Source organism: Hippocampus zosterae, chromosome 12, assembly GCF_025434085.1.
Source record: "Hippocampus zosterae strain Florida chromosome 12, ASM2543408v3, whole genome shotgun sequence".
In the NCBI taxonomy this organism is placed as follows: Eukaryota; Metazoa; Chordata; class Actinopteri; order Syngnathiformes; family Syngnathidae; genus Hippocampus; species Hippocampus zosterae.
In genome coordinates, this window is record NC_067462.1 from 22,291,163 (window position 1) to 22,308,182 (window position 17,020).

The 17,020-nt window shown below is 45.6% G+C and overlaps 2 protein-coding genes across 2 annotated transcripts in view; both read left to right on the forward strand.

Annotated features, from left to right (window-relative positions):
* The window catches only part of LOC127612042 (aryl hydrocarbon receptor-like), a 146,200-nt gene that overhangs the window by 18,184 nt on the left and 110,996 nt on the right, over window positions 1-17,020 (forward strand). The gene's annotated exons all lie outside the window — the stretch shown is intronic.
* Window positions 13,572-15,188, forward strand: LOC127612109 (uncharacterized). The gene has a single exon (XM_052083092.1). The coding sequence runs from the start codon at window positions 13,572-13,574 to the stop codon at window positions 14,322-14,324; it is 753 nt and encodes a 250-aa protein (XP_051939052.1). The 3' UTR covers window positions 14,325-15,188.

Here is a 17,020-nt window from a genome sequence, read left to right on the forward strand (position 1 = left end):
GTCATATCTGTGTTGCATATAAGTTCTTGCCAGCATTCACATTTTCCATTTGCAACAGAGGCTGTTAACAATTCACCTAGTTGGATGGTATTTTCATCAAATGGATCTGCATTATATGCTTGAACATAATCCTCATAAAGTTCCTTGCTTTGATCTGTTGCAAGGAATGAAGGTCTTTCTGCATCCTCTTGAGATGTGTCTCCTGGAAACCTCCCAGACAAGCTTTTGGAAGTGTTCATAGTTCTCTGCTCGCGCTGCAATGGTGGAGATCCTGGAATCTAGTTCAAGGGTGAGGTCTTACCATTTTGCCTTTCTAAAGTTAAATCTGGGTGTTGATTTGGAGTCGAGAGGCCTGATGACTGGCCTCACATTCAAAGTGATTGGTCTATGTTGTGATCTGGGGATTGGGTCGTTGACAAATTTTTCAAAATTTGTGTAGATGTTAGAGGACACAAATGCCAGATCAGGGTTATAGCCTCTTTTCCATCTTGCACTCAGGAAGGATGGTTTATCTTTAGCATTATGTAAGATTGTCAGATTGTTGTTTAATGCCCATTATTCAACGACCTCTCCATTCTTATCATTTTGGGCGTAGCCCCAGATGGTGTTATGGCTATTGAAATCACCAATAGCAACTAGGGCCTTGTTTCTTTGGCTGACGGTTCTGGGCCACATGAATGGTGTTAATGATGGTTTGTAAACTGACACAATGGTGATGTGTGTTGTTTCTACTTCAAGTATTTCCATCCCTTCTTCGGAGAGATCCCTGCTGTTTAGGATGTTCGATGGATCTCGTGTATAGCTGGCACTTCAATAAACAGGGCTAGCATGGTGGACGACTAGGGGCATGCCTGGGATTTTAGGTGGTATTGAGTCCTTGTGGGTCTCTTGTAGGCATAATATGTCAGCTTTGAGGTTGGAGAGAATTTCGTCTTTTGTTGATGAAATTCCTTCAGCATTGAAACTGACCATCTTGAAGTTTGACATAATTGGGGCTGAGGGTTTATCCTTTTACCACCCCAATTATTCAGTACTGTGCGTGGTGTAGAGATTGGTCTCCCCCGTGGGTTTGGGAGATTAACAGGGTCGCCGGTACTTGTAGGTACACGCGTGAAGGCTCTCTACTTGACCCCGATGGAGATGTAATGCCGTGGCAGCTTAAATACACGCAACGCCCACCCGATGCGACGGAAAATACATAACCCTGAAACAAGTTTTCACTTCGCATTTTTCGATCATCAGATTCTAAACGACGACGTGCAAGTGAGTTTTTATTGGCGTGCGTTTTACTGTAATTGCGAAAGATTTGAACTTTATTCACTTACGTCGTGTAGATCATTGCATCGAAACGTAGAAGGACCGTAACAACTGGAGCGGAGCGAGTGAAATGCATCCGTTTGAGCGAGGCTGGACACAAAGTTAAAAAGATCCAGCAGACACTTGGAGTCGGAAAGACGCAAATCTACAAAACTTTAAACAACAAGGCATCGATTCAACTCCTGATGACAAGCCACCATCCAGCAAGGAAGCATTGCAAATGGCAACAAAAATCCTTCAGTATGCACAAGAATTACCAGACATCGGTGATCAACGGGACAGTTACTTGCAACTCGCAAGAAAACTGTATGACACGCAGGCAAATATTGTCATAAACCAAAGAATGCATCCAGCAAAACAATCCAAAATACATGTTTTTTTTCCCAAGACAGAAAAAATAAACATTAAAATACTGTACATATTTTACTGTTGTGATTTCTTTTTGGGGATATACCTGTATTGCAGTTTTTGTGATATAAACAGTTTTTGGACAATATATTTTTGTATTTTATTGATTGTGTTGTTACACGTGCATTTTGTCAACATACTTGCAGGTTCATAAAGGACATGTACCATGCTCATTTCCCAAATGAGGAATTTCTGTTGGACAGCGCAAACACGAGTCCGTACTAGAGAATATTTACTGTATCTGCAGAGCGCTCGGTTGACCGTGCAGCTGGTCAGTTAAGCTGCGTTGCGGTCGCCCCCCCCCCTCCCCTCCCCTTCCCATCCATCCGCCCTCTCATTACATGTTATGTCTTGTGACTTGTTGTAACTGTCATATGCTTATTTATGTGCTTGGGTCTTTTGTTATCCTGGACTTAAATTATCCTCCGAAGAGGATAGTTCGAGCGTGGGTTTTTTTCCCTCTCCCTACCCAGTGTTTTCCTTTCTGAACTCTGACTGTAAATTTCCCCATTGCGGGACAAATAAAGGATATCTTATCTTATCTTATCTTATCTTATCTTATCTTATCTTATACACAAAACACACTGTATTATTGGGCGCAGCCAGGCATGGTAAAACATACGCCATCTTAAACATACGACATGCTAGGGGCGTGCCTTTAGCGTCCTCTTACACGCTCACCCTTCACTCATTGGTGACTGGTACATGCTAGGGGCGTGCCTTTAGCGTCCTCTTACACGCTCACCCTTCACTCATTGGCTACTGGTACCTGCTAGGGGCGTGCCTTTAGCGTCCTCTTACACGCCCACCCTTCACTCATTGGCGACTGGTACGTGCTAGGGACATGTCTTAAGCGTTGTCTTACACGCCCACCCTTCACTCATTGGCGACTGGTACCTGCTAGGGACCTGCCTTTAGCGTCCTCTTACACGCCCACCCTTCACTCATTGACGGACTTCCGCATGCCTGTCACCTTTTCTCTGTATAAACAGCGTGCCGGTCAGAAGTGTTCTCAGTCAGGTTTTGTAACTCGGCGCATACACTAGACCAGGGGTGCTCAAACTTTTTGGATCGAAGATCTACTTTTCGATCAACTAACCTCCCGGGATCTACCCTTACCGGCACGCGCGCGCGCCCGTACGCACACACACGCGCACACGCACGCCCTGATGAGAAACAGCCTGAAATTGAGGCATGCAACGCACTTTTGCAGCCTGTTAACTATCGTAGCTCACACGTACCGTTTTAAAGTGCTTCCCTGGGCCCTCCTAGATTCCTATTCTTTGCTCGTGCCCTCTGTGAATTGTACACGAAGCAAACTGAATGAGAATAATGACAATAAAAGATAGAGCGCAACAGTTCTGATCACAAGCTGCAATTGCAGACTGCTGAGAGCTAACAACTTCCGGTGACGTAATCACGCGCCACCGTAAATTCAAGATTTACCTGCTTTATTTTATTTTTAAATATTTTTTGGTGAAAATGAGACTGATAAGATGATTAGGGTGCAGTGTAAATTAACACAAAAAATATATTATTAACATGTACAAAGACACACAAATGGTTGTTTGTTTTTTTTCTCCTCGACACTCCTCGTATCTACTTGGGACCTTTCTTAGATCTACCGGTAGATCAGGATCTACCTAATGGGCACCCCTGCACTAGATGCTCCGCATTATAAGGCGTCCTGTCCATTATGGAGAAAATTTGAGACTTTTAATGGCGCCTTATAGTCGTGAAAATACGGTAATTATTTTCTGTATAAAATTAATTTGGTGTTCAAAATTTTTTTTTCAAACTTGAATCTCTCGTCTTATAATTAGGCCAGTCGTATATTCGGGCCAATACGGTAAATCCGACGCCAGATTCTTCTTTTCTCTCTCAATTGCTCCAAAGGCCCGATTCCACTGTGAGCGGCGAACATTTGCAACTGTCAACAAAGGGAGAAACATGCATTTTAATGTCAGGTTTTGTTCAAGCTCGCAAAGGTTTGCTCAAGATTTGCCAACAGTTTTAAGGGGTTTTCTTGTTGCAAGGAATTTTTGGACATGTTGAAAATTGCCCCGCACCAAGAAAAGTACAAGTGGACGTCTGGTGACCGTTTGGTAAACATTTATTTGCGGCATTGAACAAACTCTGATGAGTACATAAGATTGCTGACCTTCTTAAGCACTCGCAAGTGTTCGCCGCTCAGTGGGAGAGGGACTTAAACATTCTCACACCGCTACAGACTTCAGCATTTCTCTCTTCAGGTAGCTTGCTCTTCCTACATGCATGTGTAACCGCAAATGGCTAATATTCAGTGTCAGGTCTGTCTTGTACAGTTTCATTGGTGCACTATGACTCGTTTGGTAATTTCATTGGTCAGATGTGATGAGAGTTTGGGTAAATTAATTCCCGCCTGGACGCCCGTCAATAAAAATACATAAATAAACTGCATAGCATTAAAAGCTGCAGGGGTCAAAGTTTGGGGAAAAAAATAGTGGCCCATTGTAGTGGCGCTTTTCGCTAGACTGCTGAAACTGACCCATTGTAGTATCCGTAGAATGCACAAATTTCCATTCAAATCATGAGGCAGATACTGATGTTCTGAAGCGTGAACTCAGACTATGTCATAACCTCATGATTAAAGATGTTTGAAGCCATTGTTTGTTTTGCCAGCCGGAAAAAATTAAATTGACCCACCACGTCGACATTTTGCTCTATTGCTTCAAAATTGTTTGGCAAGCAGTAATGAAAATTACCCAAGTTAATTTTATGCCAAAGTTAAAACAGGCTGAGGTGCATATTGGGTACCTTTTTATTTATTAATTTATTTGTTTATTTGTGTGTGTGGAGGGGTGGCGGGGGGCATTTCAGACAAAGCCATTGTCTTTGTCTGAATTTATTTCTTGTGTGCAAGGCTTATAATAGTTTTGGAATTTTCATTTGAATTAGTTTGTATTTCATTTGAGTTTTGGTTTTTTAAATTTTGTTTTAATTAGTTGTCAATGTGGTTGTGTTTGTTTTTAGTTTTGTCGAAAATGCTTCGTTTAAGTTTTTACATTATCTTTAGTTTTTAACATGTTATTTTCTGTATTATTTAAAAAAAAAAACAGCCATCCACAAATCAAATAAAGGTACTGTATAAGAGTCCATAGACTTAGAAGTACAACAAGTGCAGTGTGTACTACTCCTTAAAAGTTACATGCATCACAAGTGCATTTGTGACTTGGATTCCTGTTGAGACTAACATTCCGAGCCACTTGACTGCTTGCTTTGATATGACGCACTCACTAAAAGACGCTTGTGCGTCACAAAGTTTCGGTAGCATTGCAAATTTCTATGTTGCTTCGCTTGTTTTATGTTTAAAAGAGCAATACAAACCATAAAGTTCATGGCGCCAAATTGAAGTATTTACAGAAGTGATGATGCTAAAATAAATATAATAAGAGGCTGCACTTTCCTCTAAAAATGTAACTTTATTATATTGTCACACTACTAGACACACAAATACACGTGCGCAAGCACACACAAACACAGGTTTGGCAACATGCCAAGTAAAGCAACTCCCAGTCAAGAGTGGCATAGTAGCCTTTTGTTCACTTGCCCTTTGTGAGCTGACACACACCTGACTTCTGGCTCTCCAATATTTAAGATGAGTCTTCAAGTCAAGCCTAATTTAAAAAAGGTGTAATTTATAGTCTCCAACCATTTTGTCTCTTAGTCATGGAAACATTAGGGAATGTGGAAAACATCAGAGTCCCATTTTCATGTTCAGTTTTTTTTTTTAATCGCCAATAAATCTCTCTGTAAACCAGAGCAGGCTCTGATAAACTGTCCCCTTTCCAACTTGCAATCGGTGTTGGCCAACAGCCGAAAGAAGCAAAAAACCTGCATGGCTGAGTCATTCTCCTGAGGCTGGTCGGCACTGCACTCATGTCAAAGTAGACAACAGTGTTTTAGTGCGAGACAAAAGTGTGTTTTGGTTATGCATTTACTATGGGAACAGCAATTTAGTAAAAACATATCTTTTTAAATCTTTGTCATTCTTAAGAACATTAATATCATTGTTGTTTTCCAAAATTGCAATATGGCTATGGCAGATTGACTATCCCATGACCTGCCCTAAATCAAAAACTTAAGAAAAGGGCTTTTAAATACAAGACGGTGGGTGATATTGGATGTGGGTCACAGCAGATACATCGACTAAACCATAATTGAGAATTTAGGCCTTAATCCGATTTTAAGGCCATCCAGATTGAAACTGGATGGCTCTTTTGTAGTCTAAACAGCCACAAAGCACATCAAATCAGATTTTTGCAAGACTGATTGAAATCACATTTAGGAGGTACTTTCAGATCCGATTTGGACAGGATGCATCTCAGTCTGAGCAGCCCCAAGTACACAAATCCGTTGATTGTCCGTGACGTCACTCTTCATGACGCAAGAATCAATGTGCCAAAGCCAAGCATGCCAGTGTAAGTGCAGAGCGGAATATAATGGAGCACATTGAAGAAATTGAAAACAGCAGTCCCTTGTCGATCTGTGGGGAGATCGTGCCAGTCAGGCAAAGCTCGATGATATGTCCAGCAATGAAAGTATTTTGTGTGTTGCTTCTGTCGCAATTAAATATCGTCGAACACCACGCATGCTTGACTTGAGGACGCCTCCGTTCTGACTTTGTCGATACAGCAACCTGTCAGCTGTGTCAAAATGTGGCCCAGTCTGAACAGCACTAAATCTAATTTGGGAAATTGATAAAAACTGTGTGGACAGTCAGCCATGAAAAATGTATTTGAGGAAGCTGATTTGATCTTCTTGCAGTGTGAACGCAGCTTTAGATCTGCAGTGTTAATCCCCAAGGAGACTGTCAGTGCTATAAAGACAGAGGATTTCAGATGTATGACTTTTTAGGCTCCAAGGTCACTGCAACAAATGTCAACGCTACATTGCCATCAGCTTCACGTAAACTGGGGTGCCCAAGTCCGGCGCTGTGATTGGTCGTTACCTGAGCCCTGAGCAACTGTGATGTCCTTTTTAGTTGACAGAAAATGGCAAAATGGCCACTCCTTGCTAATAACGGGTGGATTTTGCTGCTTATTTTACATTTTAAAAACACAACATGTCATGTTCCGTTTGTAGTTAGATTCGAGGGGACTTTAATTTTGGCAAAACAAACCGGAAGTACCTTGTCATGTTGCATTTTTGGTTAGATTCTACGGCACTTTAATTTTGGCAACACAAACCGGAAGTACCTAGTCCAGTGAAGACCTTATGGTTTCGTGATAGCGGTTGTCATCGTTTCTCGTTTTCTTCTTGAGTATATGCCTTGGAAAGCATCATCTGTAAATTGAACCCTGTTTAGACTGCACTTTCATGATGTCTACCAAACCGTTGCTTCAGTTCTAGCATTGGAAATGTGCAATATTAAGAACGATTTTCCGTCCGTTTTTGCTATGCTACATTAGCACTTGGGATATCCATATTAGCATATGGGCTACTGCATGCTAGTTGCGGCTATTTTCAATGCTAACCGTGCATATTTTGGTTATTTCTGTTCCAAGCTTATATCAGCCTATCTGTTCAAGTTTCGGACACGGACAAGTAGGACAGAATAGTAAAAAGACGTCTTCACGGCGGGCAATACAACTACAAAACAGTTTACAATGACAGACAACGGCTCAGTATTCAACAACTATGGAGTCACGGGACAAGAGCAGGCCCTCGAAACTCTGATGCCCGCACTCGATACTGCGTCCCTCCGATCTGCATCGACTGGATCCAACTCATCTTCTGCCAGCAGAGCAGCTGCCAGGGCCCGCGCCAAAGTTGAAGCGGCGCGCATGAGAGCTCTCTACGCACAGCGCGAGGCAGAACTAAAGATGAAAGAAGCCCAGTTAGCAGTTGAGCTCACAAAATTGGCACACCAAATGGAGGTAGCGGCAGCCACCTCAGAGGCTAGAATCCTAGAAGAAGCGGCTGAGCTCGAGAGTTGCGAAGGAAGTAGGAGACCTCGACACTCTGAAGTGAGCCTCAGCCCACAACGTATACGTGACTGTCACCCAGCTCCAAACAGACTTTGAGGAGCCACCAGAGCTTTCTCTGTATCCACCGCAAACCCTTCATCCATCTGATGACAACCTTATACCTGCCAGGCCAACGTCTGAAGCTCCGGCACCACGACCTAAAATACCAGCACCCACAGCTACAGTGCAGCACTGCGCACGGTCAACGCCAGCAGCTCCAATACGTCAGCCAATGAGTTCAAAGCCAGTAGTATGGAACTAACGCCCCGCTCAACTCTACCCATCTGAGCTGTCCTTTGCAAGACAGACTTCTACACTACAAGCCCCACCGCAAGCACATCCTGTCGACACCACAGGCATAAGCGACATTGCGAGATACTTAATGCGCCAAGGACTTGTGAACTTTGGTCTCCAATTCGACGATCGCCCAAAAAGCTATTGGTCATGGAAGTCCTCTTTTCTCAACGCAATTGTAGAACTGAACCTTACCGCCAGCGAGGAGCTCGACCTGTTAACTAATTGGCTAGGAAAAGAGTCCTCCGAGCATGTTAGAAGAATCCGTTCCGTTCACATCGCTAGTCCCACAATAGAGAGCACTCTTGTATGCCAAGAGGCACACCCGAAATGATAGAGGCTGCCCTCTTTGAAAGGTTGAGAGTGTTTTCCTAAGATTTCCCACACGTCTCGAAGCTAAGAGAACTGGGAGACCTGCTGCAAGAGTTAAACGCTGCCAAGGCTGACGGCTACTTGTCTGGGCTCTCGTACCTCCCGCACGGCCTCCAAGAAAGGCTCCCTGTACAAAGAGCAGCACGGTGTTTCTTTTCCTCCTGTCATGATTCGGTTTAGGGACCAACAGGTGGCACTGTAGGGCTCCCCCGGCAGCTGCACACCTGTTGGTCATTTGGTAATTAGTTGTATAAAAGGACTCCTGCCCGAACACTCGGTGTCGGGTCATTGGTCTTGTTTTCTGTCATGTTTAGTTCATTGTTATGTTTTAGATTTAGTCATGGTTTTTGTTTGATACTTTGGACTTTGTGTGTTTTGGATTTAGTTTTCTTTGTTTTAAATACAATTCTTCAAATACACCCCGCTCCTCCCTCCTGCCTGCTTTTTGGGGTCCACCACCACCTTGCTACGTGACAGAATGAACCGACCACCTGGACCCCGCAGGTACTACGGATTGGTCCCTGTTTCACCAAGTGCCTGGCGGAGCGCGTCTGCGGACGACACCCCTTTCACCTTTCAGGCAGCGCTGGTGATGCGGCTGTCCTGTTTCGTCTCGTCAAGCCGCGTCTACGGTGGGCCGACCCCCGTCCATGTCTACGTTGAGCCGAGGCTCGTCAGGTGTCTGTTGGAGTTGAGTCACATTCACATCGACGACGAGCCGTGCCACGTCCACGCGCACGTCAGGCCGAGCCCCTGTTCACGTCCGGCTGTTCCTTGTTCCCCGTTACGTCAAGGTCCGTCCACGTCAGGCCACGCCCAGCCAAAAGGATTGCCGTCGCTTTTGTTCCTGTTCCCTGGCGAGGTGAAAGTCACCGTCGCTTATCGTTCCTGAATTTCGGCGAGGCAAAGGTCGCCGTCGCATTTGTTCCTGTTTTGCGGCGAGGCAAGGATTGCCGTCGCTTTTAGTTCCTGTTCCCCGGCGAGGCAAACTTTTGGACAACTTTGGGACGTCTGGGATCCGTCCCTTGAGGGAGGGGTACTGTCATGATTCGGTTTAGGGACCAACAGGTGGCACTGTAGGGCTCCCCTGGCAGCTGCAGACCTGTTGGTCATTTGGTAATTAGTTGTATAAAAGGACTCCTGCCCGAACACTCGGTGTCGGGTCATTGTTGCTTTTCGCTACTGTCATGTGTGTTGCTGTTATCTCTTGTTTTCTATCATGTTTAGTTCATTGTTATGTTTTAGATTTATTCATGGTTTTTGTTTGATACTTTGGACTTTGTGTGTTTTGGATTTAGTTTTCTTTGTTTTAAATACAATTCTTCAAATACACCCCGCTCCTCCCTCCTGCCTGCTTTTTGTGGTCCACCACCACCTTGCTACGTGACACCTCCCTTCACGTACTTCACGGAGTTCATCTGCAACGAACCCGCAGAAGAAACGATCCCAGCTTCTCACTCCAGCCTGTTCCTGAGAAATCTCTGAAGCTCGAGCCACCCGAAAGAGGACAAAGATTCGTCAAAAGACACGTTGCTACTCACAAGACGGACATCCCACCCAACAGCCCAGTTTTACAGTCAGACAGTTCAGAAGGTAAAATTGACATAGGTAAACAATGCCCCATTCATCAGAAACCCCATCCACTCAAGGAATGCAGGGGGTTTAGGAGCAAGCCACTCGAAGAACGCAAAGCCTACCTGAAGCAGAATGGTGTCTGCTTCAAGTGCTGCTCCTTCACAACTCACCAGGCAAAGAACTGAAACGCAACGCTGAAATGTACTGAGTGTGAAAGTGAGAACCACGTGACGGCGCTCCATCCTGGCCCTCCACCTTGGGACATCGAGAACAAGGAACCCTCCCCACAGCATGGCGGGGAGAGAGATGAGAAAACGCCTGAAGCTGATGTCACCTCTAAGTGCACAGAGGTCTGCGGCAAAGGGCAACGCCTCCGGTCCTGTTCCAAGATCTGCCTGGCGAAGGTCTACCCCAAGGCACACCCCGATAGAGCTACCAACGTCTACATCGTCTTGGACGAGCAGAGTAACAGATCTCTAGCCAGATCGGAGTTCTTCAACCTCTTCCAAGTCAACGGTACAGACTCCCCATACACACTCCGTACATGTGCAGGAATTACGGAAACGTCCGGGAGAAGAATAACAGGTTTCCTCGCTGAGTCTCTGGACGGACAGACAAAGGTGATGCTTCCAACGCTAATTGAGTGTAATCATATGCCAGACGACCGCTCCGAAATTCCCACTCCTGAGGTCGCTCAACACCGCCGCCATTTGAAGTCCATCACTAGCATGATCCCTCGCCTGGATCCTAATGCACAGATACTGATCCTTCTGGGACGCGATGTTCTCCAGGTCCATAAAGTTAGGGAACAGCGCAACGGTCCCCTCAATGCCCCCTTCGCCCAACGGCTTGACCTGGGATGGGTCGTCGTTGGAGATGTGTGTCTCGGGTCCGCCCACAAACCTTCATCTGTGACGTCTTACCGCACCAACATACTGTAGAATGGTAGACCGTCTCTTCTCACTCCATGCCCCAACCAGCTCCAAGTAAAGGAAAGGTTCGGCCCCGAATGCCAGCAATCGACATCGCAGCTCAACCTTCGTCAAGACACCCAAGTCTTCAATGACTGCAGTCTCGGCAGTACAATCTTCCAAACCACCAAGGATGACGACAAAGTAGGGCTCTCCATCGAAGATCGAATGTTTCTACAGTTCATGGACAAGGAGATGGTAATGGATGAAACTAACAGCTGGGTTGCGCCCCTCCCCTTCCCGTCCCCTCGTCGGCAACTCCCAAACAATAGAGAACAAGCTCTCAGCAGACTCAACTCCCTCCGCCGGACTTTGGTCAGAAAGCCGAAGATGCAAGCAGACTTCGTCTCATTCATGCAAAACATCTTTGATCGTGACCACGCTGAGTTAGCTCCACCACTTCAAGAGGACAGTGAGTGCTGGTATTTGCCAATTTTCGGCATCTACCACCCGCAGAAACTGGACAAGATCAGGGTCGTCTTTGATTCTAGCTCTCAACATCAAGGCGTCTCCCTGAATGACGTGCTTCTCACCGCTCCTGATCTGAATAACAGCTTGTTGGGAGTCTTGCTGCGCTTCAAACGAGAGGAAGTTGCCATCATAGCCGACATCGAACAGATGTTTCACAGCTTTGTCATTCGTGAAGACAACAGAGACTTCTTGCGGTTCCTGTGGTTTAAGGAGAACGACCCCAACCAGGAGATTGTCGAGTATTGCATGAAGGTTCATGTCTTTGGCAACTCACCCTCTCCAGCCGTAGCCATTTACGGTCTTCATCAAGCAGCCAAACACGGAGGAGATGAATACGGGAAGGAGGCTAAAGACTTTGTGGAACGCAATTTCTATGTCGACGATGGTTTGACATCACTCCCATCAGCTGCAGCAGCAGTCAACCTACTGACAAAGACCCAGGGAATGCTGGCTGCTTCCAACCTGAGACTCCATAAAATATCATCGAACTGCCCAGAGGTGCTAGGTTTTCCTCCTGAAGATCATGCAAAGGGACTAGACAACTTGGATTTCGATGACAGCTCCGACCTTATCCAGCGCAGCCTCGGTCTCAGCTGGGAGCTCAAACAGGACGTCTTCAACTTCAAAATGACAGCTACAGAGAAGCCCTACACCCGCAGAGGTGCTTTAGCCATGGTGAACAGTTTGTTTGACCCCCTTGGCCTTGTTGCGCCAGTCGTCATTCCGGGGAAGTTCCTGCTGAGAGAACTCACCTGTAATGAAACTCTCGACTGGGATACCCCTCTACCGGATGAGAAGGAAGCGGAATGGAAGATGTAGAAAGAGTCAATACAGCATCTACAAGATATCAAGATGCCGAGAGCATACGCTATGTCTCTGTCAACCGCTCAGAGGAAAGAGCTCCACGTTTTCTCCGACGCTTCAGTGAAAGCTATCGCTGCTGTGGTCTACCTCAGGATCATCGACAGCAATGAAGAATGTCATGTCGGGTTTGTACTCGGAAAAGCTAAGTTGGCCCCTCCTACTGTCCACACTATACCCAGACTTGAACTTTGTGCTGCCATTCTAGCTGTGGAAATGGCAGAGCTAATGAAAAACGAGCTGGACGTTAACATCGACTCTATGCAGTTTTACACCGATAGTAGAGTCGTATTAGGGTACATAAACAACCAGACCAGACGGTTCTACGTATACGTCTACAATCGGGTGCAGCGAATCAGGAAGTTCACCAAACCAGAACAGTGGCGCTACATCCATACGGATCAAAATCCATCTGATCTTGGCACACGATCAGTCCCTGCTGCTGAACTCAAGCACACAACATGGCTCACAGGACCCACCTTTCTGTTCATGCAGGATGGAATTCTCAGTCATGAAGAAGAATCCTACGAACTAGTTGACCCAGACTCTGACAACGAGGTTCGTTCCCATGCGACAGCTATCACAAACTCTCCTCCACAGCTGGGATCGTATCGTTTTAAACGGTTCTCGTCATGGAAGTCCCTTGTGAGAGCTATAGCATCATTGTCCAACCTTGTGATGAGGAAAAAGGCTGCAATCATACTCGACTGCAAGGCCAAAGGTCCTGGACCTTGCTCGGTTGAAGAACTGTCAAAGGCTAAGACTCTGATCATTACAAGAAATCACTACAAGAAAGAGTTTGACTGCTTAGCCGCTGCAAAGAACATCCCCGAGAACAGTTCCCTATGAAAACTGGACCCCTACGTGGATAAGGACGGTCTTCTACAGATAGGAGGAAGACTCAAGCACGCAGCTCTCGACACAAACGAACAGTTTCCAATCATCGTTCCAACTCACAGTCACATTGCGATGCTCCTTGTGAGGCACTACCAGGAGAAAGTCAAGCACCAGGGCCGAGTCTTCACTGAGGGATCCATCCGAGCAGCGGGATGCTGGATCGTGGGAGCCAAACGGTGCATCAACAACATCCTCCACAAATGCGTGACCTGCAATAAGCTTCGCGGGAAGATGTGTATTCAGAAGCTGGCAAATCTCCCCTCGCCCCGACAGTTTGAGCTCGGAACCACCTTTTACGTACGTGGGACTTTATGTGTTCGGGGCCTGGGCTGTAACCACGAGACGTACACGTGGTGGCCAGGCAAATAGCAAACAATGGACGGTCCTCTTCACCTGCATGAGCACACGCGCTGTACACATTGAGCTCATTAAGGCGATGGACACATCCTCTTTCATCAACGGCTTGCGACGGTTTTTGGCAATGAGAGGACCAGTGAAACAGATTCAGTCGGATTGCGGGACAAATTTTAAAGGCGCTTGCAAGGCACTACACATGTTGGTCGCAGACCCCGAAGAACCTAATGTCAACAAGTACTTGGGGGAACAAGGATGCACGTGGATCTTTAACCCTCCACACTCCTCCCACATGGGAGGAACGTGGGAACGCATGATCAGAGTCTCCAGACGGATCCTTGACTCCATGCTACAGGAAAATCCCCAGTCACGCCTCACACACGAGGTATTGTCAACCTTGATGGCTGAGGTAACTGCAATCATCAATGCCAGACCCCTCGCACCGATATCTTCCGATCCAGAGTCTCCTTTCCTATTGACCCCTGCATCGTTGCTGACACAGAAGGTGCACCATCTACCTGCTCCTCCTGGAGCCTTTGACAAGAAGGACCTCCATCGCCAACAATGGAGACAAGTCCAACATCTTGCTAATGTCTTCTGGAACAGATGGAGACGCGAGTACCTTCCCACGCGACAGACTCGCAGTAAGTGGCAGGATGTCAGACCTTGCTTATTGCTTACTTGCTTATGCTTATTCCAGTCCTTCGTAGCCGAAGACGACGTTGCGCTCCCCCATCCTTCGATCCCCGCGCTGTTGACGCCGCTGATGCGCACGTTGGTGCGCCCTCAGACCTAACGTCAAGGAAGGTGACCTAGTGTTGCTCAAAGACAATCAAACCAAAAGAAACGAATGGCCACTTGCAGTCGTGACAGACTTTTCCCGACCAGGATTGTATGGTTAGGAAGATCGAGCTGAAGGTCACCCGATCTGGATCTCCAAAGACATTCTTGAGACCTGTTTCTGAAACTGTTCTACTCATGGCAGCTGAAAACTGAATCTTCATATTTTTACTTCTTGTTAATTGACAATAGTGGTATAAAATATATACCAGACAGGGAGTGTCATGTTCCGTTTATGGTTAGATTCTAGGGGACTTCAATTTGGGCAAAACAAACCGGAAGTACCTTGTCATGTTCCGTTTTTGGTTAGATTCTACGGCACTTTAATTTTGGCAACATAACACCGGAAGTACCGAGTCCAGTGAAGACCTTATGGTTTTGTGCTAGCTGTTGTCATTGTTTCTCGTTTTCTTCTTGAGTATATGCCTTGGAAAGCATCGTCTGTAAGTTAAACCCTGTTTAGACTGCACTTTCATGATGTCTACCAAACCGTTGCTTCAGTTCTAGCATTGGAAATGTGCAATATTAAGAACGATTTTCCGTCCGTTTTTGCTATGCTACATTAGCGCTTGGTTTATCCATATTAGCATATGGGCTACTACATGCTAGTTGCGGCTATTTTCAATGCTAACCGTGCATATTTTGGTTATTTCTGTTCCAAGCTTATATTGCGTTTTGACAAGTTAACATTACAATGTACAGTGAGGACACAGAGACATTTAATTTGAACTGTGTGAAACATCCCCCTTTTTGTGTTTCCATTTCTCTGTACAGTTTTACAAAAATCTAAAGAAAAAGAAACTAAAGGTCCATCTCAACATTGTGGATCCTTGGTCTTTTTTCGTTGTTCGCTATCTGTCTATCTGTTCATGTCTCGTACATGGACAAGTGGAACAGAATACAACACAAATCAGAATGTTGTGCTTAGACTTGTGGAGCTGAATAGAACCTATAACTGGAAATATTTTTTTCAGTTTGACTTCCTTTAAATAGAATGTGATCCAAATCAGGTTGAAAATGTTCCTCAGTGAATGCTTTGTTTTGTCTCGACTCCTTTTTTTTCCTGCATGAGACCAGTCCTCTTTAGAATGGAAAAACTATTTAGTTTCATGGGCAGTTCATCCCTTACATTCAAGATTAATATCCTATAGTTAAATGCTTTCACATTTAACCGCATGGAAGCGCCACCTCATTCAGATACTTTATGTTCATGAACAAAACCGCAGAGACAAATCTGTGTTGAACCTCACAAAATTGTTTAGTTGTTCACTGTGAATTACAGGTATAGCGGAGCACATAAATTATTTATTAATTACATAATCAATCAGTTATGCTACCCCTACCTCCCCTTTTCTACTGCATGGTGGTACCTTACAGTAAAGAGAACTAAACTAAAAAAGAGACCTTCATTTGTGTCACTTGTTGTTTGTTGACATGTCTCATTTAGGCTAATATGTTCGATGCAGCTTCGTTTTGACAGTTCCTCCCAGTATTATTTTGAAATTAAACCAAAGGAAGTTGAGCCAAGATGGAAGTTTTCAGTAGGAAACTCTTCTCACTTAGTCATCATAGCAAGAAAGAATTGTCTTTATTATGCAGCAAACTAGCAAACTAGGCGGCCCGGTAGTCCAGTGGTTAGCACGTCAACTTCGCAATGCAGAGGTCCATCCATCATCTACCGCTTATCCGGGGCCGGGTCGCGGGGGCAACAGCTTTAGCAGGGAAGCCCAGACTTCCCTCTCCCTAGCTACTTCTTCCAGCTCTCCCCGGGGGATCCTGAGTCGTTCCCAGGCAAGCTGGGTGACATAGTCTCTCCAGCGTGTCCTGGGTCTTCCCGGTGGGACATGACCGGAACACCTCACCGGGGAGGCGCTCACGAGGCATCCGAATCAGATGCCCAAGCCACCTCATCTGGCTCCTATCGATGTGGAGGAGAAGCGGCTCGACTCCGAGCCCCTCCTGGATGACCGAGCTTCTCACCTTATCTCTAAGGGAGAGCCCGGACACCCTGTGGAGAAAACTCATTTCGGCCGCTTGTACCCGGGATCTTGTTCTTTCGGTCACCTCTGCATTGCTTCTCCTCGGCTGCAGAAGCAATGCAGAAGTTCAATTCCAGCTCCGGCCTCCCTGTGTGGAGTCTGCATGTTCTCCCCGGGCCTGCGTGGGTTCTCTCCGGGTACTCCGGTTTCCTCACACGTTCCAAAAACATGCATGGCAGGCTGATTGAACACACTAAATTGACCCTAGGTCTCACATATAGAAATGTTCTTTCATTGAAAAAATCCCACGGCACACCACTACTTGAAAATGTGAAAAAAACGTATTTTAACAATTAAGTGTTGTACTGTTACGAAAAGCGTTTTTTAACATTGAAAATTAACACAATATTATAACACATTGAGGAATCAAATCAACATCAATGCAATATTTGGTGCATTTATTTTAATGGCAAGTAAAATACAGTCAATTAGAAGTTTAACTTGCTCAGGGTTGTGTGACAGCCAGTTCTTTTTCTCTCGGTTGATGGCGCTCTCCCGCAATATTGTACCAATCCCCTTTCCCATCTTGAGTCTTTGTGTAATTCCAACATAATTCAAATGACTTTTCTGCTGAATGTGTCGCTTGAGGTCGTCCAGCTTCCATTCAGTCCAT

What these genes read in the sequence shown, in the direction of transcription:
- LOC127612109 (XM_052083092.1), top strand. Translation starts at nt 13,572, where the DNA reads ATGAGCACACGCGCTGTACACATTGAGCTCATTAAGGCGATGGACACA.